Source organism: Glycine max, chromosome 5 (assembly GCF_000004515.6).
Source record: "Glycine max cultivar Williams 82 chromosome 5, Glycine_max_v4.0, whole genome shotgun sequence".
Lineage (NCBI taxonomy): Eukaryota > Viridiplantae > Streptophyta > Magnoliopsida > Fabales > Fabaceae > Glycine > Glycine max.
In genome coordinates, this window is record NC_038241.2 from 31,286,290 (window position 1) to 31,311,850 (window position 25,561).

The following is a 25,561-nucleotide window of genomic DNA, read 5'->3' on the forward strand; positions in this document are numbered from 1 at the left end:
ACTATTTGTTTCTACAATGCGTCTTTTGTTGAAGATTAATCTAGAAAAGTGTAGATGTATAATTGGTGGTCTATTATTTAGAGAGTTCTACATCTATAGAGATGTTGTAGTGTGTAAAAACTTCTTGATGGATGTAGAAAAATATCTTATTATCTAAAGTCATAGAAGCAACTAGAACATTATAGAAATGGATGATAGATGATAGATGAGTCTAAAAGACTCTAGGACTAAGTAGTATAGAAGTGTGTAGAAATCACCTATGTAACCTATATAAAGGCATAAGTTGTAGCAAGCCATGTAATGTAAGTCATGAAGCTAATAAGCACAATTCAAGTTAAGGTGTCAATTTTCTGAAAACTCATCCTCTTCCTACTCCCATCATTTCTATCATACATTTCTATCATATCCTTCCATAGAAAAAAGATATAACCACGTCCCATATCCTAACAGTGGCATCAGAGCAGTGTTGATCCTATGGCTTTTGCTACATCACCTAGCCCACCAACCTTCAACTATAACCAAACCTTAGTTCCCATATTTAATGGGGAAGCATATGATTATTGGAGCATCCAAATGCAAATTCTATTCATCTCACAAGACTTGTGGGATGTTATAGAGAATGACTATCCAGTCCCAGAAAGTCAAGAAGAATTGGCTACGTGGACAGCAGCAAAGCAAAAGGAGTACAAGCAAAACAAGCAACGTGATGCTAAGGCTCTACTATTCATCCAACAAGGAGTTAGTAGAGAGATCTTTCCAAGAATCATGCAAGCAAAAAATGCAAAGGAGGCGTGGGAGACTCTTGAAAAATGAATTTAAAGGCATAGACAAGGTAATTTTTATTAAACGTCAATCTTTGTGGAAGGATTTTGATACATTAATAATGCGGGAAGATGAATCTATACAATCTTTCTTCTCTCGTGTCTCTAATATCTTCAATCAAATTAGAAGTTACGGGGACACGATTGAAGACAAGAAAATAATACTAAAAATATTAAGAAGTCTTCTCGTAAAATATGATTGTAACATCCAATTTTTTCGTAAATAAATTTAAAAAGTTTTTTAGTAAAAATAAATAAATAAATAAATATAGAGCAAATAATAGGCTGAGTACCCTAGGTATAAATAGTTATGTTAAGTCAGTTGCCTCCTTTTTGGCCTCATTTTCGTTTTTCCCCTTCTCTTCTCAAAACCCTTTCTTTTTCCCGCAGCCCACCTAACCTGTCTCAGAAAAACGACGATCTCGAACCTGTTTACCGTTGGATCGTCGTGAAATTTGAGAATCATGTTCGCAACCAAATTCCGAACATTCTCACCGTTGGGAATTTTAAAATCATATCTGAGCTTAGAGGAAAACCCTTCACATTGTAGCATTTTAATTTCCCGTAGGAACCCAAATCTGTCTCGGTAAAACTACGATCCCGGTTTCGTTAGCCGTTGGATTTTCATGAAATTTGGATATGTTATTAGAAATTCAATTCCGCACGCTTCCACCGTTGGGATTTGCGAAATAATATTCGTGGAGGGAGAAAAAGGAATCGCATGAAGACAATACAAGTGGAGGTTTCAATCTCTTCTCCGTCTCTCTGACGTTTGGGAATTCTATCGGAGCAGTCGGAGGAATAATTGAAAGAATTTTAGGGAACCGCTAGAGATGTTGCTATCGCTGGCTAAAGACACGTGAGTCCGCAAGGGATGAGTTATTCACAATTGGGGATTAGTGAGAACATGTGTAGGGATCCTTAGAGGATTAAATTGGGGTTTTATTTTGGGATGTTTATTAAATTACAAATTTTCCTTTATGATTATAAATAAAATATTGATGTCCTAATGAAAATTGTTTGATAAATTGTGCTCTTGATATTTATATATTTTGACCTATGATTTTGATATAAGTGTGTAATATTATTTGAGGGGTTTTAGTTCTCATGTTGTGATAGTCTTTTGTATAAATTGTTATATTGAGGATATGAAATGATGATTCAAATTGTGAGTATGTGATGAATTGTGGAATAACATGTGCTTTGAGATTATAATATTGTTATTGAGATTGAGTATAAGTGTAAAGTTGAACATGTGTTAATTTGTGAGATACGTGAAAATATGTGATGGTGGATTGTGACACTATGAGATGTGAAATTGTAAATGAGTTTTAGTTGTGGATAAGTGTGTAGTTAACACTTGATGTGAAATTACTTGTGTTGTAAGCTATGAATTGTACAATAACCCGACCAGTGTTATCTTGAGAAAAGTGTAAATGTGCAGTGTTAAAGAGAAAGTGTAGGTTTCCTATTTAGGAACCAGTGTTAAAGAGAAAGTGTAGGTTCCTATTTAGGAACCAGTGTTAAATTGTAGCGCAATATGTTGTACGTGTTTAAGACACGAGTGTGAGGTCGTGGGTATTGTATAATTCATTATCAGTGTCTGTGTGCTAAAATGATTTTAGGGGTTGGACCTGAATCAGGAGGGAGAGGCCCTGACGGACTCTTCGGAGTGTAGGCCTTGGGGGTCATCGGGTTTGAGTGCTCCTTTAAGCCTATGCTGATCCCATATGGTTGGAGCATTCTCGCAAAACATCGTGACCCTGACTGGTCTCCCTATGATCTTACTTAGTGAGAGTGACCTGACAAACCCATTGTGTGGTGTGTCTTGTTATGTACTCCTAAGCGTCCCAGGGTGGTTTTTCACTGACATGGTACCACATTGCATGTAGGCTTGAGTCTTAGCATAATTGTCTCATGCGCTTGTTAATTGTTTATTATGAAATTGAGGTGTTATTATGTCTTGATTAGAACGTGTGATTCTTGTGTAAGGTGATTGATGGATGAAAAGTGAATTTTGAATGACAAAGTGATGAAATAATGTGAGATATGCTAAGTAAATTGTATTTGGCTACTATATGTTGTTTTGTTTCTCTCTAGTAGTTAGAAATGTGATAACTCACTCCCGGTTTGCTGTTTGTGTTTGGATCCTGTGATGATCTTGAACCTTGTGTTCGGGGGACCAGATGGCTAGGTGAAGTGCTTAAAGGAACCTTGTGCTGAAGGACGTTGGGACACAATGCTTTGATAGGATGTGACAGTGGGACATAAGTTTTATATTAATTGCATAATGTTAGTCTATTTTATTTTATCTCACTGATTTAACAAAATATTTTTGTAAATTTTGATGGCTTTGTTTCGAGCCGAATATATTTTTAATAAGTTTTAATTGATAATAGTGAAGTGAATGTGAACCTTTTACCCGTGTGAATTTGGTTACCGATATTTTTTTATATTTTATTTATTTATATGTCGGGGTAGAGGGTGTCACAATGATCATATTGTGGCTGCCATAAAAGAATCAAAAGATTTATCTAAACTCACTCTAGTAGAATTAATGAGCTCTTTAGAAGCTTATGAAGCTAGAATGAAAAGATTTGAGCAGCCACTAGAGCAAGCATTCCAATCTAAAATTAATATCTCTAAAAATGATGGAGATAAGAAAAATAACCACGGTAAATTTCCTCAAAAAAGAGGAGGAGCATTTTCTAATCATGGTAAAAGGAGCGGAAAGCAATGGAGTCATAATGCTTCAAGCTCCTATTGCAAATTATGCAAGAAAAATAATCATGATACAAATGATTGTCGGTACAAATGCAAAAAGTGCAAAAGGCACCTACACTACGAAAAAGATTGTTTTTACCGACAAAAAGAAGAAGCAAATTTTCTAGAAAATAAAGAATCCCTTGATCATACTTTGTACTCCGCTTTATCTTTTCAAGAATTAAGAGATGTATGGTATGTTGATAGTGGTTGTTCAAACCACATGACAAAAAACAAAAGTTGCTTTGTGCAACTAGATGAGAATAAAATCCAAAGTTACACTTGGTGATAAAAATGTTCAAACAGTTGAAGGAAAAGACACCATTGCTGTTAAAACTCAAAATGGTAGCCAAAAATATATCCATGATGTTTTTTATGTGCCAAGTCTTACTCAAAATCTTCTAAGTGTTGGTCAACTTATTCAAAAAAATTATAAAGTCATCTTTGATGATGATAAAAGTAATATCATTGATAAAAGAAAGGGCCAAATTATTTCTATCAAAATAGCTCCTAATAAAGTATTTCCTCTATTTATGCCATTTGGGCAAAACAATGCATTGAAATGTGAGAATATGGATGAGTCCATACTGTGGCACTTGAGGTATGGTCATCTAAACTTTAATGGCCTCAAACTATTAAAACAAAAAAATATGATGTTTGGGCTTCCTTTTATTTCATCTAACCTTAAAGTTTGTGAAGGCTGCATTTATGGCAAGATGCACAGGTTACCATTTCCAAAAAACATCTTGGAGAGCTAAAGCTCCACTTCAATTGGTGCATGCTGATATCTAGGGACCATCAAGTACCCCCAGCTTTGGTGGAAGAAGATATTTTCTCCTCTTCGTTGATGACTACACCCGAATGATATAGGTGTACTTCATCCAACAAAAATTCAATGCATTCTCTTGCTTCAAGGAGTTCAAGGCCCTAGTGGAAAAGCAAAGTGGACATTCCCTCAAAATCTTGAGAACAAATCGCGGGGGATAAATCAATGGGCACATATTCATCAATTTTTGTAATGATCATGGCATCAAGAAGGAGCTGACTGTTCGTCACATTCCACAACATAATGATGTCACTAAAAGGAAAAACAAAACCATTGTGGAAATGGCTCGATCGATGCTACAACACAAGAACCTGCCAAAGAATCTATGGGCGGAAGCTGTAAGCAAGCCCCTTACCAGCTCCCAGAGTAATACGGCCATTCAAGTGGTGGTGTGATTTTAGACGATCTACAAAAATACAATCAATATACATAAAAACATTTTTAATTTTAAAAAACATGTTGAAATTTAACTACAAGAAATTTTAATTGCTTTTATGCTATTTTAGCATAGGAGTTTATTTGTATTATGTTTCTACCGCATTAAATGAGGTAGTCGAATAAAACTGGATAATCGTGCGAAAAACACGGATTAGTTGGACAAATTCTATTATAATATTAGAAAAATAAATATGAATCTTTTATCCTTTTGAAATATTTTTATTTAATATATTTAAAACTTTTAATTAATTGTGTATTCATATTTTTTTTATTATTAGTACATAAATGTGTGGTAGAAGGTGTTACACCCTTTAGACTCTAGTCTTCTCCCTCTGTTGACTCAGAATAAATCTAGGAGTGCTAACACATTACCTTAAGAAACTATACATTTAAGCATGTAGAAGAAGTTATGCTTAAGGTATCTACATCATCGAAGATGTAACAATCAGTCTATCCTTTTCAATAAGTTTAAAACTTTTAAAAGAGTGGTATCAAGGCTTTCCCTAAATAGATCCATTAGTGGACCATGTGTTCATTACGTTCTAGGCGATTGGCGTTGGAAATTATCATTTTAGGAGATTACCGTCATTCTCACCAGAGAAATAATTTTATAATTTTGCTTACTTTATAATTGTTAACAAATGGGAAAGCAGAAAATATAAAAGATTGGAACAATTTTTCTAATCTTAATCTAAAATATTATAAATAATTTTTCCCGCCTTTCATATCCGATGATTCATCCTTTCTATTGTTTTTCTGTGTACTTTCATAGGAAATACTATATCAAAGAGAATTGTTGTTATGGATAGAAAATGAATGAGAATTATAAATATAAATTATTAGATTACATTTGAGTTATTAAGAAGATTAAATGAAAATTATATAATTTTTTTAAGTAGTGATAGACTATTTTTGGTAGGAAACATTTGAGTTAACCCCTAATTATCCTTTGATCAAGTTATGAGACTAATTCTTGGTCTAGGATGTAATTACACTAAAAACTCATCACTCTTCCCCAACAGTATATTCCACATGTATCGAATTTATGCTCTTTCTACAAAGTCGCTATGTCTTATCATCTGAATTACACTCCTTGGATAGTAGTCATAGACTATTATATGTATATAATATTTTTTTCAATTAAAATATATTTACAGCTTAAATGATTTTATATTATAATTTAACATAGAATTATACATGCTAAAATTATTGATTTTTGTAAGAATTATTTTAAAAGTCATATTTTAAGAGTAATTTTAATTAATAGAGACAGTGTAAAAGCTACTTCCAATCATGATTCAATCACTATAGAGGAGAACACATACAATACTAAAAAATTATATCTCATCCCTTAATTATAATACTAGTTATAAACAAAAGTATTTGCACCAACTTGATGAGAGTAAATAACTACCACTCACTCGGACATCTCCTTTTAACTGGTAGACCATAAATCACTATATATTCCCCCACCCACAACAACCAGTGTCCGGTTATACACCTAAAAAATATGAGACTAACTACATATAACCCGGCATCTACAGTTCATGTCTTCATGAAGAACCTATTCAAAATGTAGGACAAACACTTATTGAAAATGCAGTGAAGTAACGGTGATCAAAGACTTAGGAATGTTTAGACACAGGATGTTATTCACCACTGCATGGCAAACTAGTTATAAGATGCACTAAACCAACATTTTGCAGCTTTTAGAGAAAACTATTTGTTTCTACAATGCGTCTCTTCCCTTGCTAAATGTTTCATTATTCAAAATGTTTCTCCCTTCAAAGATCATCTAGGACCTGACAGAACATCTGGTTGAATATTTGGATTTGAGTCATAAGGAGTGCAGAGATTGAAGGTGAAATTTTGTATATCCTCTTGCATATTCAACCATTCATCCCACTTTTCTGCCAAACCTTCACCCTCCAGCATTCTCACCACCTCAGACATCTTTGGTCTTTCATAAGGGGACCTTTGTGTGCATATCAAGGCCACCCGGATCAACTCCTCTACTTCCTCTATATCACAATTTCCCCGTAAATTTGCATCCACCAGTGTCTCCAACTTCTTGTCTTTCACAAGTACTTTCACCTGGGATCAAAATAATGTCATTTGCCAACAAAAAAAAAAAAAAAAACCATTAGTCATTGGTGCTAACATCTACATAGCTGAAACTAAACAGCAATCAGGAACATGAGATTCTATAAACTGGGACCGAAATAAGAACTACCAGATTAACTTTGTATCTTGTTTTCAAAGCAAAGGCTAGTCATACGACAATGCAAAACCAGAATAGGGAACAAATGAAGTTTCAAAACTTAAACTGGGAATGTATAACAATAAACAAGAACTCCTCATCCTGTACTGAACTTATCTATTGCACCTTCTCAAGAAAACAAGAAGCAAAGTAGTGCTTTACTCTAAACATAATAATAATACCTACCCATTCAAGCAACATGATATCCTCATCCCTGGCGAATCGTGCTAAATCAAAAGCCCTCTGTCCAGTTATTATTTCAAGAAGCATCATGCCATATCCAAAAACATCAGTCTTCTCTGAAGACCTTCCAGTTGTGAGATACTCTGGTGCTATATGGCCATGCGTACCGCATACAGCAGTAGTAACATGAGTATTTTGGTAATCCATAATCCTTGCTAAACCAAAATCTCCTACAACTGCTTCAAATTCGTCATCCAACAATATGTTAGCAGCTTTGACATCACGATGAATAATCTTTGGGTCACAATGATCATGCAAATAAGCAAGCCCCCTAGCAGCTCCCAGAGCAATACGCTTCCGCATCGGCCATTCAAGTGGTGGTTTTGATTCCGAAGGCTCTATAAAATACAACCAATATACATAAAAACATTTTAATTTTAAAAAAATAAACATGTTGAAATTGAAATACAAGAAATTTTAATTGCTTTTATGCTATTTAGCAGAAGAGTTGATTTTTATTCTCTTTCAACCACATTAAAAGATGTATTAAAAACCTGGCACTAACAAAGGATCAAATTTGAGCTACTTATATATCTCCAGATTGTTGTGTGAATGTGCCCTGATAGAGATAACATGTCAGACATACATAATTTTTATTTTACAAAAAATAAATAAGCATAGGTGAAAGACATTTGACATGAAAAGTAAGGCTTTCATTACTACCAGAAAAGGACATATAAGAGAAAAGATTTTTTACTTGAGAAACACATTGAGGTAAATTAGAAATAAAAGCAATGCATATCACATACATTAATCCTCCTCGATAGAGTAGACTAACAAGGGTACCTCGTAAACATGACTCTAAACTTCCATTAACCATTAAAGGATACACAAGCAAGCGTTCAGAAGACGTCATACAAAAACCAATCAGGCGAAGCAAATTTCGATGCACAGCCATGCTGATCATTTCCACTTCTCTTTTAAATTGCTTATCCTCGCCTCGGATGCGTTCAGGGTTAAGTCTTTTTACTGCTACATTACCACCATTTGTTAAACGTCCTATATAAACCTTGCCATATCCACCTTTACCAAGAATATTGTTGTTACTAAAGTTATCTGTTGCAATCCGCAGTTCAGGCAGTGAAAACTTTTTAAGCTGACCAAAGCTAACTTCAGGATCCTCCTCAGCTGCCATTGGAGGACACACGAAAATCAGTTATGGCTAGAAAAAGCAGCTTTAATCAGTATGTATACCATATTTTCTGTTAATCAGCCAACCTGCAACATCAAAGTAATCATCCGGTGGCTTCCTTCTATTCCAGTAAACAATTGCAATTACTGGGGATGCAAACAACAGTGCAGCACCCACAGCAACTCCTCCTGCAATGACTCCAATGGCTGTGATACCATTACCTACAAGGATTAACAGAATTAAATGGGAAACTATAACTAAATTCCAAAAGTTTGCTTCGCATTGAATAGACTGAAAAATGTAGTGTGGTATTCTTCAAACAAAAGTAACAACTATAATGGTCCAGCTTCAGAGGAAGAGTCACTCTTTCCAAATTGGAAAACTCTTCTCTCTCCCGCTTCTCTCATTTCCTTTTTCTCTTAACAGAATGCTAAAAACATGCCTCACCAAGTCCAACTAACTCTTCCCCTGTCCCACTTTTCTTCTTTCTCGAATATATGCCCCTCCCCACTCTAGTCTTCTCCCTCTGTTGACTCAGAATAAGTTCATGAGTCCTAAGACATTCACCTTAAGAAACTATATATTTAAGCATGCAGAAGAAGTTATGCTTAAGGTATCTACATCATCGAAGATCACTGTTCAGTAACAATCAGTCTGTCCTGTTCAATACATTTAAAACTTTTAAGAATGAAAAGGTTCAGTCACAGAAATCATCCAAAATTACATAATAAGTGGGCTGTGGGCCCCTTGTTTGTATCACTCTTCCAATGGATCTAAGATAGGCTTTAATACCATGTTACAACATGGGATAAGGGCCTAACTCAATCTTACAAAACTAGCTTACAAGGTGAGGATTGTTCTTCACTTATATACTCTATCTCGACATTATCTCTAGCCAATGTGAGACTTCAACACGTCCCTTTTTGCCCACGTCACAATGTGGAATTTCAACACACCCCTCTTTGCCCACTGCTACCTGCCACAACTAAGGTGGGCTAGGGGTGACCACAATTAAAGTGACTTTCCAACACTCCACATCACGCTCAAAGCTACCCGCCTAGAGTGTGATAAACACAAGGGGCCCACCAATGGAGATCTAGGATAGGCTTTGATACCTTGTAACAATGTGGGTTATGAACCTAACTCAACCTTATAATCGGTTTTGTAAGGTTGAGTTAGGCTCATAACCCACATTGTTATGTTAAGCATTTGGGAAAAAAAACCTTGCAACCTATCCATTATCAATACCTTCATTTCTCCTTTCCTTTTGGCAGCAAAGGGTGAAGGAAGAATAAGTATATGGAAAGGAAAGGTGTGGATTCAGCTTGTAAAAGAAACAAAAGTCAATACCACCAAAATTGAAAACCATTTACATATTATCAAAATTCGAGTTGTATAAATTCTAGTTGATCCAGTTGTGTTGCTTGCGTACAACATCCCTCCCCCATACCTTCGCATAGCGAAGAGCCTCTGGGCAATGGGGTACGAAGTTTTTTAAAGTTGGTTTAATTTTAAATTTAGTTGCAAGACTTTATTCTGTCCGTGTTTCAATCCCAGTGGACTCTCACAAGTGAGAGTAATTAAGAGCCATATTTTTAGCATATGTTTTTAGGGCAGGTTATTCTTTGAAAAATTAAATTCATTATCAACAATAAAGCAAATACCAACAAACCTGAAGGATTTTGTTGCGGTGTAGCAGCTGGTGTAACTGGAGTGGTTTGATACAAGAAAGGATTATTTTTAAAACTGTAACAATGAATAAAGGGATTAGTAAAAATTTGATATCTCATCCGTCGATAATAATAGTTGTGTCCCACAACAGAAATATGGGATTCTGATGTGAGGTTTACAATGGATTCTCTAACTAGAATATGGCTATTGGCCAAGGGTTGCAGTGTGGTTCTCCCAATGAGCTTATAAAAAAAATGTTTACCAACCTGATGGGAGTAAAAATTGAAAAAGAACCATAGACTGGGACATTTCCTGTTAAGTTATTGTTTGCTAAATCCCTAGATTCAGCAATGATCATGCAGTCAGTTTACAGTTTACACATAAAATAACACAATACTAGCACAGCAATGCATCTAGACAGAGAAGTAAAACTCACAGCACTTGCAGTGAATTAATAGTGGTCAAACCCACAGGAATGTTTCCTGACAAGCTGTTATTGTTGAGACGCCTAGTTCATGGAGCAGAGCCATTTAGTTTGCAGATAATAAACTATTGACAACAAGACATGACAGCAAACAATAATTAAGTAGCAAGTGTGGTGGGTGTGTGCCATAATTACTTGTTGGTAACTTATATAAGCATCTATTTCATGTGATTATGTAGAATGATTGTTCTCTTGGGCAAGTGCTCAAAGTATATTACAAGATGTGTTGGAACTGAAATTCATATTTTGGTTGCATAATCTATAACCATTTTATGAGGGAAAGCAAAACTTAAGAATGCTAAATGAAAAAACAAAATTGAAACTGATTTAAATAAGTTTTGTTGATTAAAGATAAGAAATAAAGGAAAGCAGATCTTACAGGGATTTTAATTTTTTAAGGTTGGCCAATCCATCTGGAATGGGACCAGTAATTTTGTTCAAGTAAAGATCCAAGCTCACCAAGTTTGTCAAACTTCCAAGCTCTACTGGGATTTCCCCAGTTATATTATTACTATAAAGTTCCCTGTCATTGAAAAGAAAAATGTATAGATTTGGGCAGAGAAAAAAGTCTAATGAATAACTGAAAATGGCATAATACATTTGTATCAATGCTGTCACGGGTTAAAATCTAATAGAAATCGATATGGTAAAAATTCAACTACATAAAATGTCAAGGTATATGTGCTATGCAAAAGCACAGGATCAAATCAATTCGAAAACTATAGGCAAATAGACAGAAAGCAACGTAATTCCACTTTGACAAGGAGAGTAACAAAAATCCTCTAAAAACAATAAGGATAAAGAACAAAGAAAACTCTCATAAAGACTGGAAATAAAAAGAATTCATGAGCTTATGAGTTGATGGAAAAATTCAAATAGCTTAGCCACCTTTTACAGGTGTCAAGAAAGCTTTTGGACCATTCAAATGAAATAAGGATTATATGAAAATATAACCATTAGCACCAATAGTTTTAAGGAGTCGGGGAATTTGAATCATTCACTTAACAATCTCCACCTGCACTTGAATTCGACTAGTTGCTCATCGCCATATAATGCCTTAAGGGGCATGCAAGTGTTGTAAAAACTAACCAACTCCAAGTAATCTTGAAACTTAGCATTTGAAAGTAACTTAGCATATCTGCAGGATTACCGAATATGACTCTTTTGAACTACAACTTTACCAACAACAACAATATCTTGCATAAAGTGATGTTTTACATCAATGTATTTTAGTCTGTCATAGTAACAATTATTCTTAGTCAAGTGAATAGGTACTTTGACAACCACAAAATACAACAACATTCTGTGTTAGACCAAGTTCATTAACCAAACCTCGAATTTAACCTCCTTCACACCCTCTGTTGCTGCAATAGGTTCTACTTTAGTTATAGATAATACAGCAACAGATTTATGTGTAGCTTTCCAACTGATAGCACAGTTACATAGAGTAAAAGATATAGCTAGAAAGAGATCTTTGATAAAGATCACCACCATAATCTGAATCAACAAAACTTGAAATATCATTGGCTGTAGCCTTACTTTTGTCAAATACTAAACTGATATCACAAGTACCTTTAGATACTTAATCTATTTTATAACACTCTTGATGATCCTAGCATTATGCATACTAACAACATATGCTAAATTAGGCGTAGTGCACACCATAGCATACATAAGGCTATCAACTACACTAATATAAGTAATGTGTTACATGCAGTTCATCCCTTCCTTCATTTGTGAGCAAAGGTCTGAGGATAACTTCAAATGTGCAGCGAATGGTGTAAAAACAGGTTTCCAATTATTCATATCAAACATCTCAACTTTCAAGAACTTTTTTGATATATTTCTTTTGTGACAAAAATACTCTTCCTGCTTGACAGTCCATGTGAATCTCCATACCAAGAATTTTCTTAGCTGCACTCGGTTGAGTTTTTAACTTCTTGATCGAGGACTTGTTACTTGATGTAATTAACATATCATTATCATAAAGTAACAAGTATATAAAAGAAATCGTCAGGAAATTTTCTGAATAACACAGTTATTGTATTTACTTTTAGAATAGCCTTGCCTGGTCATATCAGTTTCAACCAACAATAAAAAATTACAAGTAAAAGTTAGGCAAAATCTAATCAGAAAAGATGTAAATTTGAGCCAGCAATATCATATCTGTTTTGTAACTTACAAGTATTCCAAATTTGGGAGCTGACCAAGCTGTGGAACAAGTTGACCCGAAAGGTTTTCATTTCCAAGATCACTGGGCAAACATTTTTCTTTTTTCACTATATGCACAAACTTTCATAAAACTCCAAGTAAAAATAACATAGATATCTTACACACGAGTTACGCTATTTTCACTGTTGCAAAAAACATGTAACCATGTGCAAGGATGGACAAGGGTAGCATCCCAGCTACGAAGAGCATCACTAGGATCAATCATATTGTTCTTCAATGCCATCAGAGCATCACCTGTCATAGAAGTAATATTATATTCAAGTACAATTAAAAACATCCTTAACATATTTTAAACTGATAGGAGTAAAAAAATCAAACAGGTATAAAAAATTATGTTGCTCTAATGAAATTGTGTGAAATACAGAAAGTAAAAACACGAAGTCCAAGTTCCTCAAGAACTCCCCAAGCATAACTTTAAACATTTTAAAATTAGCATTTTAGTCCTCTAATTTAAAGATTGTTTTCAATTTCGTCCTTAACTTTTTTCAGTTCAATTTAATCTCCTAATTTGTTTTTCATATTGCATACCCTGTCATCCACTATAACAGTGTTAGATCTCACCGTTAGTTCACCATAACCTCATCAAACACAAGGATTTTGGTAGAAAACCAAATTGGTTCATCTTGCCCAATTTGATTCTCCATATGTAGCTCATAAATCTTCACTTTCTTTGATAAGGTAGCATTCTATTTCTATTAACAAAAATATTACAGACAAAGGCATATAACAAGGTGAATTAATATTTCAAAAGCTAGCTATTCCAAGTCTCCAACATAAAAGCCTATTACTAACTCCTTCTCCAGTTTTATCACTCATTCAAACATATGAGCCAGAAACACTACAGCTAAAGTCAACAATTCAAAAAAGAACACAAACAGGAAAATAAAATAAAACAAAAGTAATAAATTGAAGCACCAAGTAAGCACAAAACGTCACCTTCTGCGTTGCCAGAAACCTTGATCACTAAGTCAAGCACCACAAACATCCAAAGAATAAGAAACAAAGACATGAAAGATGAAACCACTCGCTGCATATTGGTCATCCTCTTCAATCATGCACATGCACATGAATATCCCTCTTGAAGCTCATAACTCATAAGCAGATTAATTAACCTCGTTGACCAAAATAAATTCATAGACGTAGCAGTCAACTTAGAGTCATGCATACCTATCACAACTTAGAAACACAAATAATTAATTAGCCTATGACTGTCCCCACCATCATGGAATGTATATACTGATTTGTGATCATACATACACCTAGTCAGCAGTAGGTCATGCTTTTCTTGCCTTTGCATTTTATCAACTACTACTTCAGCTTTTGCTTTTTTTCTTTGGCTTTATTATTTTTTATTCACTTTAATTTTTTTTTTTTTAATTTCTCCTTCGTGCGTTAGAATCTGGAAATTGTCATTTTTTGGGAGATTACTGTGACTCCCAAGTCCCATCACAGAAATAATTTCACAGTTTTGCTCATTTTATAACTAATAACAAATAAAAAAGCAGAGAAAATAAAAAGATAAGAACAATTTAGCTCACCCTCAATGTGAAATATTATAAATTATTTTTCTTTCCTTTCATGGTTCATGCTTTCAATCTTTTTTCGGTTTCTCCTCTTTCCTTTCCCTTTCGTAGGAAACATATCAAAATTAATGTTACGTCTTTAACGGCATAAATAAACCGTAAGGACTAAAATCTTAATTAAAAAAAATGTTTAAGAACATAACAACTAACATGTGAAATTTTTGTTTAGCAACTAAAAATTAAAATTTTAAAAACTCGGGAACTTGCCCTTTATTTGAAGGCTCAATAATTTAAATAAGATTTAACTGGTGATAATGCAACGATCTTAACATCAGAATATCACATGCATTCTCTTTGGGATTGTGATGCCATCAGGGATTCGTTTGGTAGATTCATTAGCCTTTCATGTTTACCTTGGCTAGCTCTCTGGGCCGTTAAAAGTCCAACTCTCGTCCCAATTTGACTTTTCAATAAAAGGAAGCAAATAAAGCATTTGAACTCTCCACCTCTCATTTTAAATCTTGTATCTCCCAAAGTAAACTAAATGGACAAAAATGTCCCTAGAAAGCAAATCACTAATCCGAAGCTTCTGTTGGTTATTTCAGAATAACTATAGTATACATAATCCGAAACAACTATTTTGAAATAGAAAAAATTCTTTTAAAAAAAATTCTCAAAAATCTTATTTCATAATAGAAACAACTATTTTAATATATATATATATATATATATATATATATATATATATATATATATACTTTTCGAATAACTATTTTATAATAGAAAAAAAATTTATTCTAAAATAGTTTTTTTACAAAGAATTTTTTTTATTATAAAATGATTATTTTGAAATATATTAAAGGATTCTATGACAGAATAATTTTGTTCTATCTTGCTAAGACACAAATATATACAAGAGAGTTACAATAAAATCTCCTAAGATTGGATTATATAGATTGATTTTCCAAATAAAACTCTTAAGATTACTTCTAGACTAAATAAATTGATTTACATTATCACATACTAATAATACAGGATGACAATTGCACACAGATTTTATTATTTCATCATGATCTCATTATCCCCTCAAGTTAGAGCATGTAAATTACATATTTCCAACTTGCACAACAAAGAAGTGAAGTGAGTGGGACCAAGAGCCTTAGTAAAAATGTCAGCTAATTGTGCATGTGTAGGAATATAAGTAGGTGTAATATTGTCAGTGAGATGCTAGTCGCGAATGTAGTGGCAGTCCACTTCAATGTGCTTGGTGCGCTCATGAAAAATCGGGTTCTTGACAATATGAAGTGTTGCTTGACTGTCACAATGAAGTCGCATAGGCTGAGAATGAGCGATACCAAGACTATGGAGAAGACCTTTTAACCATTTCAATTCTCTTGTTATAGCTGTCATGGATCGATACTCGGCCTTAGCAGAGGAGTAAGATACCGTTTGTTGTTTCTTAGTTTTCCATGAAATTGGAGAGAGTCTAAGTAGAACAAATCATCCGATAAGGGACCTACTAGTTAAAGGACATCCAGCCCAATTAGAGTCACGCCAACCAAATAGTTGCAGGTCACAATCCTTACGCAACAAAATACCTTATCCTGGATTCCCTTTCAGGTATCGAACAACACAGAGAGCAGACTCCCAATGAACTTTTTTAGGCGCCTGCATAAATTGAGACAGCACATGCACATAGTATGAAAGCTTGGGTCTGGTAAAACAGAGGTGAATGAGAAAACCTACTAACTGCCTATACTGATCAAGATGAGGAAAAGGCAAGTCTATAGCAAGTGCCAGATGATGATTTTGTTCAATTGACACATTTGATGGCATAGCTCCCAGAAGTCCAGCTTCAACTATAATGTCTAAAGCATATTTGTGTTGACAAAGAAAGATACTCATTGAAGATCACGCCACTTCAACTCCCAAGAAATATTTAAGGATCCCCAAGTTTTTTATGTGAAAGCAATTGTGTAAATAGGCTTTAAATTCGATGATAGCTTCATGATTATCACCCAAAATGATTAGGTCATCAACATACACCAACACTACAATATGTACCCCCGGTCTTTGCAAGACGAAAAGAGAATAATTAGAAAGAGATTGTTGAAATCCGTAGTGTTTTAATGCAACGGACAACTTTGCAAACCAACAATGAGGCGCCTGTTTGAGTCCATATAAGGACTTATTAAGTTTACACACCATGCCATATTGCTGAGGAAGAAAGCCAAGAGGCGGCTTCATGTACACAACCTCCTCAAGGTCCCCATGTAAAAATGCATTGTGTACATCCATATGATGTAATTCTCAAGCTCATGTGGCTGCTACGGCTAACATTGTGAGTATCGTTACCATTTTTACAACGGGTGCAAAAATCTCTGTGTAATCAATCCCCTCCTTTTGATGATTGCGAAGAATTACTAACCGTGCTTTGAATCGTTCTACACTTCCATCAAATTTATGCTTTATTTTTTACACCCAGTTGCAGCCAAGTGCTTTCTTTCCTGGAGGCAATTGTGTGAATGTCCAAGTTTCATTGGTCTCAAGTGCATGTATCTCACTTTTCATTGCATTTCTTCACCGACTATCTTTCACCACGTCAGTATAAGTGACAGACTCCTTTTCCTGTGAAATGGATGCAAGAAAAGCACGATGTGCAAGATAAAAATGGTCATAATTCGTTATGGGATAGGGTGCACCTGAGTCTGCCTTTGGAAAGGGCAAACAGTTGGATGAACTCAATCTTCTGGTGGTATTTGTCACATAATCTTGCAAGCGAGTAGAAGGTTGTTTGATTCTATGTCCTCTACCCAATAATGACTTGGTTGGTGATATAGATGGAAGCATTGTATCTTGTGTGTCCATATTTTGTAGAGTAACAACTTGTTCATCGAACCCCACATCTCGCTCACCCTTTCTATCATCCATCGTCATATCACCACTTTCTTCAGTACCTCCTGTGTGACCCATTTCTTTTACACCATCAGTCACATCATCAACAATTTCTTCACAACTCCAATTTTTAGGAGGAACATCTTTTTTGGTAGTAACATCAATAGAAAAAGTACACTAGGTCTTAACGAACTCAACATCTTGAGAGACAAAAATCTCTTTTGTTTCTAAGTCAAACAATTTTCACCCTTTCTTGCCATATGGATAGCCAATAAACACACACTTCTTATTCCTACTTGCAAATTTATCATCATTCCTTCTTTGATTATGGGCGTAACATAAGGAGACAAATATTCTCAAATGTTCATATGCAAGTTGCTGCTTATGTAGCATCTCCTATGAAGTTTTTCCATTCAAAACAATGGAAGGAGTTCGGTTGATCAAATATGTTGCAGTTAAAATACATTCTCCCATAACTTAATAGGAAGATTACCTAGAAATCGTAGTGCTCGAGCCACATTCAAAATATGTCTATGTTTTCGTTCCACTCTCCCATTTTGTTGGGGTGTTTCGATGCAAGATGTCTGAAAAATTATTCCACGATTAAGAGAATATCTTTTCATGCATGTGAATTTTGTCCCATTATCACTTCTGAATATTTTGACTTGTTTATGAAATTACCTCTCAAGTAGAGCAAAAAAAATTGTGAAGCATTTTCAACACTTCTCGTTTATCAGCTAATAGGTATACCCATACAGCACGTGAATAATCATCAACTATTGTCAGAAAATAAAAAGCACCACAAGTAGAAGGAGTTCTATATGGTCCCTATAAATCATAATGAATTAGTTCAAATGCACTATTGGCTTTATGTTCACTCAAAGGAAACTTCTCTCTAGTTTGCTTGGCTCTAAAAGAGACTTCACATGTTTTATTCACTACATTGTTATCTTTATGTTTTCTAACTTCAGGAATCAACTGGGTGATCTTCAAGGAAGGATGTCCCAACCGTTTGTGCCACAAAGTACATGGAATGCAAATAATCAGTTTTGTAAGCTCTCACATTTTGAACTCCTCTGAAGAAATAGAGCTTATCCCTTCGCTCACATGCTCCAATCAGCGTCCTCGAAATATGGTCCTACACAACACATAACTTATCAGTGAATTGAACAACACATTTCAATTCATCCACCATCTGTGAAACAAATATCAAATTGCAATTCAATTTAGGCACATATCCATCTAGCACCACACTTCCTTCTTTAATCGTTGTTGTATGTTCTCCATTAGGAAGCCCAATTGGACGACTTTGAATATCTCGTAGTTCATGCATATGATTCAAGTTTCTAGTGTCAATTATCCATGTATTGGTATCACGCTCACCTGTCATCTTGTCATTAGAGTTTGTTTTTTTTGTATTTAGTAATTCTACTAGCGTCTGTCACTGCTCTATATTAAACCCAGTCAAACCTTAACTATCTCCTTTTGAGATCATGTTGTTTGCACTTGTTCCACCACTGTGCACAACATTTGCACACACTGTTCCTCTTTTTCCTCATCCAGTTCACATTCATTGCATTGGCTTGCCTCGTCCACTATTTTTTGGTTTGTCCCCCCACCAGTCAAGATAACTAATGAGTTGAAAACAGTTTCCTGCTTCATGTCCTGTTCGATGATAATGAGTACAAGTTACCGACTTGTCTTTTCCATCCCCTCTTCCCTTGACTCCTCATCCACTTGTTTGGGCAGCCAGGCTCATCACTTCTCCTCTTTCTTCTATGGTTCTAGTGATCATCCTTACCCTTTCTTGAATCATTGTTGAGTACACCCTATTTAGAGTAGGCAGCGAACCTGTTGCGAGGAGGTTGGATCGAACAGTTCCGTAAGTTGCATCGTCCAATCCCATGAGGAATTGGTGAACTCTTTCTTCTTCTTTCCGCTTTTGTAATTTTGAGGCTATATCCCAGTTGTTCCCACCACAACGACAGGCTAGAATTTGGTCATAATTGGCCAACTCATCCCACAATGTTTTCAGTTTTTCGTAGTATGCCACCACCATCATGCCGTCTTGTTTGCACCTTGCCAAATCAGATTTTAGCTGCTGTATTTTGGGGCCATTCACAATAGAGAATCTTTCTTTGATATCTGTCTACAGCTCTTTTGCATTTTCTACATAAGACATGGTGGAATGCAAATTTGGTTCAATGGTATTTAGAATCCATGACACCAACATAGATTGTACAATCCACCAGTCTTCCATCTCAGGTGAGCCATCCTTCGGTGCTTCAATGGTGCCTTCAATAAAACCTCATTTTTTGCGAGCACGTAGAGATATTTTCATGGCACGCGCCTATTCTTTGTAATTCTCCCCTTGAAATTGCACTTAAGTAATCAAATTTCTCGGGTTGTCGTTAGAATTCAATTCATATGGTGATGAAGTCTTCTTCACCATCTTACGTTCTTCTTGCTTGTGGAACTCATTCTTAGGAGCCTCCTCTTCATGATGATTCATTGTCACTAATACCATAAAGGATTTTATGAAAGAATAATTTTGTTTTGTCTTTTAAGCTTTGCTAAGGCACAAATATATACAAGAGAGTTACAACAAAATTTCCTAAGATTGGGTTATACAGATTGATTCTCCAAATAAAATTCGTAAAATTAGGTCTAGACTAAATAAATTGATTTATACGATCACAAGCTAAAAATACGGGATGACAATTACATACAGATTCCGTTATCTCATCATAATCTCATTATATATATTTTCATAACAATTAATTCATAATTAAAAAAATCTATTTTAAAATGATTATTCCAAAATGTATATATATTTAAAAAAATATTTTTGTTCCAAAATAATTATTCTAAATGTGTATAATAGTATGCCTTTTTGGAATGATCTCCCTAGAGTATACAAACAGATGCCTAATATAACTTCTCTTGCAGTTGGAAGAGGTTTTTGACGACAGAGTGGTTAGGAATGGGGAGCGATGACGCACAATAAAGAGGAATGGAAAAAGATAGAAGGAGCTCGTGGAGAAGCATGCTCTGGAAAAGGAAGGAAAATGCTCCCAGCGACGGATTGATCATTTATTGGCGTTCAAAGAAAGGGGTCTCTGTTTGGCCTTTTTTCTTTAATTGAATTTCGAAATTTTCAGTTTGTTTTGCAGAGCTAGAAGAAAACAACGATGCCTCGCCATGATGATAAATATGGTAATACCCGCCTCAATCTTTTTACTTGCAAGATTTTTCCAAGAAAAGAAAAAAGGAAAGATTTTTACTTGCAAGGTTTTGAATTCGGGCTGTGACTTCGTCTCAATCTTTAATGTTGTAAAAATATGGCGATACTGCTGCAATTGCGGTTGAGACTCATGGTCTGTGACCGTTTTTGAAAACCTTTACTAGTAAATGTCCTTGTTTATTTAATCTTTTTCATGATTATTTTATCGTAGCATTGTTTGCTTGTGTGTCTATTTGGATTTGGATGAATGCCTTTATCAGTACTTCATTTCTTGGTTAGAGACGGCAGGATGTTGTCCGTTGTTATGTCCTATCATGCTTTAATTGTTTAACTTGGGTCACAATTTATGTTTGAAATTGTCGAGCCTCCTTGATTCATATTTATTGTTTAAATTGGCAATGGAGCTAATTAGTGATTAGTTGTCGTGGGGCGTCATGTTGAAAAGTTAAGGGACGGTATACAGGTTTTTCCCAAGCTTTGTTTTGAGCTTGGATTTATATTGGTTATTTGTCATGTTATGCGTGGGAACCAAATCACCTAGGTATCATGTTTTAACTTGAATGATCTTGTTGAAGGTTTCTGAGGTTTTCTCTAAACCTGGAGGTCTGTGTTGGGAGGTTGGCCTTGGTGGAATTGATGGAAATTCTTGTCGAGTGTTGACTTTGGCAATTCTTTCTGTAATGTTATTGCGTGTTTTTTATGGAAATGGCAACGATCACAAACTGGTGTTTAGTTCGTCTTTGAGGGGCGATATATCATACAGTTCCAGTATTCAAGTAATGATGGCCTTATTGTTTCTGGATACCATTTCTGCAGAGTTTGAGGTGTGGATATGAAGAACTATTTCGCATTTTTTGTAAGTTGTCACCCTTTCTTTGTCTTTATTTATTTCTTTTTTACTTCAATTTCTCGTCATGCCTTTGCTCCAAGGTGGCTTTTAGTATCTGCTTGGAGGAATTCAGTTGTAAATGATGGTAAGATTTGGTGTTACTTTATTGGCTTGTTCCTGACATATTTTGAACAGGACTTTAGCGATCCTCGAGTGCTGATGATGCTAGATATAACTTGGATGGTCGTGACGTTGAAGGAAGGCACATTACTGTGGAATTTGCCAAGGGGATAAGGAATTACTTCCCTTCATGGTTTATCTACTTAAGATTTTTTTTTAGAATTGGTTATCTAATTTGTAATTAATGATCAAAGGGGATGTTTTCTGTTGGTGCTATAGTCTTGGGTTAATGCATATGTACTGTAATGAGTTCAGTCTTCATCTGAAGGTGCTTGCTCCATGGACATATATTTGCATAATATTTGGATCTTGCAGTTGCATATAGGGATTTTTTCCATATAATCTATTAATTTTCCTTTTGCATGTCCTTAGCGCCTCAGCTCTAATCACACACATTGTTCTCTCGAGTTTCTTTTCACTCATGTTTTTTTATAACATTAGTTCTGTTTTCATTATATCTCTTCTGATTAGATAAAAAAAGATAGCCCTTTTCTAATCAAAACAGTCCATTGAATACTGATTGAAGAGTACCTAGTTTAGTATTTAAACTTTGTTATTTGTTTTTCAGCTTCATTGTTGGCTTTTGTATCATCAACCTATCCTTTTTGTATTTAAGTAAAAAGGACAAAATTAATTTAAATTAGATGATGATGGTCACTTATGTATACCTTTTTCTAATTTGCTTTTATTACTGTACTAACTGTTTCTTTAAATACTTTATACATAGTCATTCAATTTCTTCTGAAGCCTGGCATTTCTAGATTTCACAGCTATTGTTCTTTGACATGTGTGAACAAGTTTCGTTAGCTTTTGATTGCTTGTTAATTTTATTTTTTCATCTGATTTCTAATTAATCAGGGTCCTTGTGGTTCCCAGGAATACTTGGGTCGGGGTCCACCCACTGGACCTGGACGATGCTTTAACTGTGGCATTGATGATCATTGGGCCCGAGATTCCAAAGCTGGGCACCGGAAGAACAAGTCTTACCAATTTGGGGGAAGAGGTCATATAGAAAAGAACTGTAAGAACAGTCCCAAAAAGTTGAGGTAGTTGATGTAGTTTCCTAACTTCTGCTACATTGTGTTGATTTGCTTTTAACATGGTTATTGCTTTCTAATGGATTTTATGAGCATTAAATCATTGATGTCAATTTGAATTGTTTTAGAAACATACGTGGATGGAGTCTTTCACATTCACCAGTAAGGTCACATTCTCCTCGTCGTGGCAGAAGGGATCAAAGCTACAGCTGAGACCGCAGCTACAGGTTGGATTCTAATAGTCTCTAATCTTAATGTTTATGATTCTTATGCAATGACACTGCAATTTCAATAAAATTGGTTGTAGTTTCAGTGGTCAGAATTTTTTAGTAATATCTTTGCTTGTAAGCTGAGTTTTGGCTACCTTTGTTCTTGCCAGCCAATTAAGAGCTCCTGTCAGAAGAGAATGAAGCCCAGTTTCTGAAAATAGATCACAGAGTTCTCAGCCCTCCAAGGTAAGGAAGCATAGTGCATCACCTGACCAAAGCAGTGCACAGAAGAGAGGTGTCACATCTCCTGGCAGTGATAGGTTGGCCACTCAGCAAGATGGGTCTGATTACAGTGATGGTCCTAGAGGGAAAAGTAAGAGCCCTGCTAACCTTGCAAGGGACCGTGATGAGGGCAGCTATGATAGCCCTAAAGCTAATGGGCATAGCCACAGCCCCAGCCACAGCCGGATCCCTAGGGATGATGATAGGAGCCACATTGATGAAGATGATGAAAACCACCGTGGCTACAGTCACCTTGAAAAGCACTGTTTGATCAAATGAGATCAGGATGTGACCCAGTTTGTATCTGCTTTGTATATAAAATGCACTTTGTGGAAGCAAAGCTTCATGATGAATCAACAATGATTCAAAGGTGTTTTGATGATAACAATGATGACAACAAAAGATGATGACAAAAGTGATGAACAAAAAGCTCAAGTGAATCAAAGAACATCCATCTCAAGAGAATCAAGAACAAGTCAAGAGTTCAAGAATCAAGAAGAATTCAAGACTCAAGAAGAAAGCCTACAATCAAGAATCAAGATTCAAGATTCAAGATCTCAAGAATCAAGATCAAGATTCAAGAATGAAGAAAAGACTCAATCAAGATAAGTATTAAAAAGTTTTTTCAAAACTTTGAATAGCACATGAGTTTTTGACAAAACCTTTACCAAAGAGTTTTTACTCTCTGGTAATCGATTACAAAATCGATTACCAGTAGCAAAATAAGTTTGAAAATGTTTTCAAACTGAATTTACAACGTTCCAAATATTTTCAAAAGGCTGTAATCGATTACAATGTTTTGGTAATCGATTACCAGTGTCCTTGAACGTTGAAATTCAAATTTAAATGTGAAGAGTCACATTGTTTCACTCAAAAAGTTTTGTGTAATCGATTATACATATTTGGTAATCGATTACCAGTTTTTGTTTCTGAAAAATCTAAAGATGTAACTCTTCAAAAAGGTTTTGACTTTTTCAAATGGGTTTTAAGTTTTTCTAAAAGTTATAACTCTTCTGAATGGTCTTCAGACATGAAGAGTCTATAAAAGCAAGACTTTATTTTGCATTTTGAATCAATCATTTTTCCAATCTTTCTAACAAACTTATACAATCTTTTACAAGCCTTGAATCTCTTGAAATCTCTTTGAATTTCTTCTTCTTCTTTGTATCAAAAGTTTTCTGAAGTTTTCTGGTTTTCCAAACCTTGAAAACTTGTGCTATTCATCCTTTTCATTCTCTTCTCCCTTTGCCAAAAAGAATTCGTCAAGGACTAATCGCTTGAATTCTTTTTGTGTCTCTCTTCTCTCTTTTCCAAAAGAAGGAAGGACTAACCGCCTGAATTCTTTTGTGTCTCCCTTCTCCCTTGTCAAAGAATTCAAAACGACACAGTCTGAGAATTCTTTTGATTCTTCTCATTCCCTAATACAAAAGCGTTCAAAGGTTTAATCGCCTGAGAATTCTTTTGTATCCCCATTCACAAAGTATCGAAGGTGTAACAGCCTGAGATCTTTGTCTTAACACATTGGAGGGTACATCCTTTGTGGTACAAGTAGATGGTACATCTACTTGGGTTTGACTGAGAACAAGAGAGGGTACATCTCTTGTGGATCAGTTCTAGTGGAGGGTACATCCACCAGGTTCAAAGAGAACAAGGGAGGGTACATCCCTTGTGGATCTTTGCTTGTAAAAGGTTTTTTTACAAGGTTGAAAGAAATCTCAAGGACCGCAGGTCGCTTGGGAACTGGAGGTAGGCACAGGTTTGTGCTGAACCAGTATAAAAATCCTTGTGTGTTTGTTTCCTTCTTCCCTACTCTTTTACTTTCCGCTGTGCATTTAATTTCCGCTTTTACTTTCTGTTAAGTTTCTCTTTTACTTCTCTTTCTCTTAACAATTTAGTAAAAGCCTTAAAAGAGTAATTTTTAATTGGTAAAGTTTTAGGAATAATTAATTCAACCACCCCTTCTTAATTATTATGAGGCCACTCGATCCAACAACACTCCAGCTTAATTCTGAGACAATTGTTTATGTAAACAGTTTTGTGTATGGTATTTTTTAGTTTCTTGCTGGACAAGTAACGTGTGGCTTACCTAGAATATGGATTGCATGAATTTGTTTCAAGGGTTGGCATAATTTAAACCTATATGAATTATTGTGAGAAAATTAAATCTGGCATGTTTGAATCCTTTCAACTCAAGTATTGCATAATTAATTAATCACTAGAAAATGCTTTCCAACCGCCAATGATCCCCACATAAACATTACAGCTGAGATATCCAGTTTCCAACAACTTATAGCTGCAGTGCTTAAAATTGAGAAGCAGTTCGCATTATAATTACAATGAGTTCACCTTTCTAGTTTGGATTGGCCTTGAGACAGCGAGTAAATCTGCTTTCATTGAGAAACAAACACCTGAATTTCACGGGAAAAATAATTTGGAAAACAACATGAAAGGTTAATTCAGAAATGCAAGGAAGTGGAGCAAAGTTAATTCGG

General features: G+C 35.1%; 1 protein-coding gene and 1 pseudogene across 1 annotated transcript; one reads left to right on the forward strand and one right to left on the reverse strand.

Moving 5' to 3' along the window:
• Positions 1 to 6,175: 6,175 nt before the first annotated feature.
• LOC100804708 (BRASSINOSTEROID INSENSITIVE 1-associated receptor kinase 1) lies at positions 6,176 to 14,137 on the reverse strand. The gene is made up of 11 exons (XM_006579944.4): positions 13,807 to 14,137; positions 12,972 to 13,104; positions 12,821 to 12,892; positions 11,018 to 11,161; positions 10,591 to 10,662; positions 10,421 to 10,492; positions 10,156 to 10,229; positions 8,570 to 8,704; positions 8,138 to 8,479; positions 7,295 to 7,689; positions 6,176 to 6,942 (listed from the first exon to the last, which is right to left on the reverse strand). The coding sequence occupies exons 1-11, from the start codon at positions 13,910 to 13,912 to the stop codon at positions 6,640 to 6,642; spliced, it is 1,848 nt and encodes a 615-aa protein (XP_006580007.1). The 5' UTR covers positions 13,913 to 14,137; the 3' UTR covers positions 6,176 to 6,639.
• Positions 14,138 to 20,629: 6,492 nt separating this feature from the next.
• Positions 20,630 to 23,348, forward strand: LOC100805781 (serine/arginine-rich splicing factor RS2Z32-like; annotated as a pseudogene).
• Positions 23,349 to 25,561: the final 2,213 nt, after the last annotated feature.

What these genes read in the sequence shown, in the direction of transcription:
- LOC100804708 (XM_006579944.4), bottom strand. Translation starts at nt 13,912, where the DNA reads ATGACCAATATGCAGCGAGTGGTTTCATCTTTCATGTCTTTGTTTCTT. An exon ending in ATTAATTCACTGCAAGTGCT is followed by an intron (nt 10,493 to 10,590) that starts GTGAGTTTTACT and finishes TGCTGAATCTAG; the next exon opens with GGATTTAGCAAACAATAACT. An exon ending in ATATCATGTTGCTTGAATGG is followed by an intron (nt 6,943 to 7,294) that starts GTAGGTATTATT and finishes TTTTGATCCCAG; the next exon opens with GTGAAAGTACTTGTGAAAGA.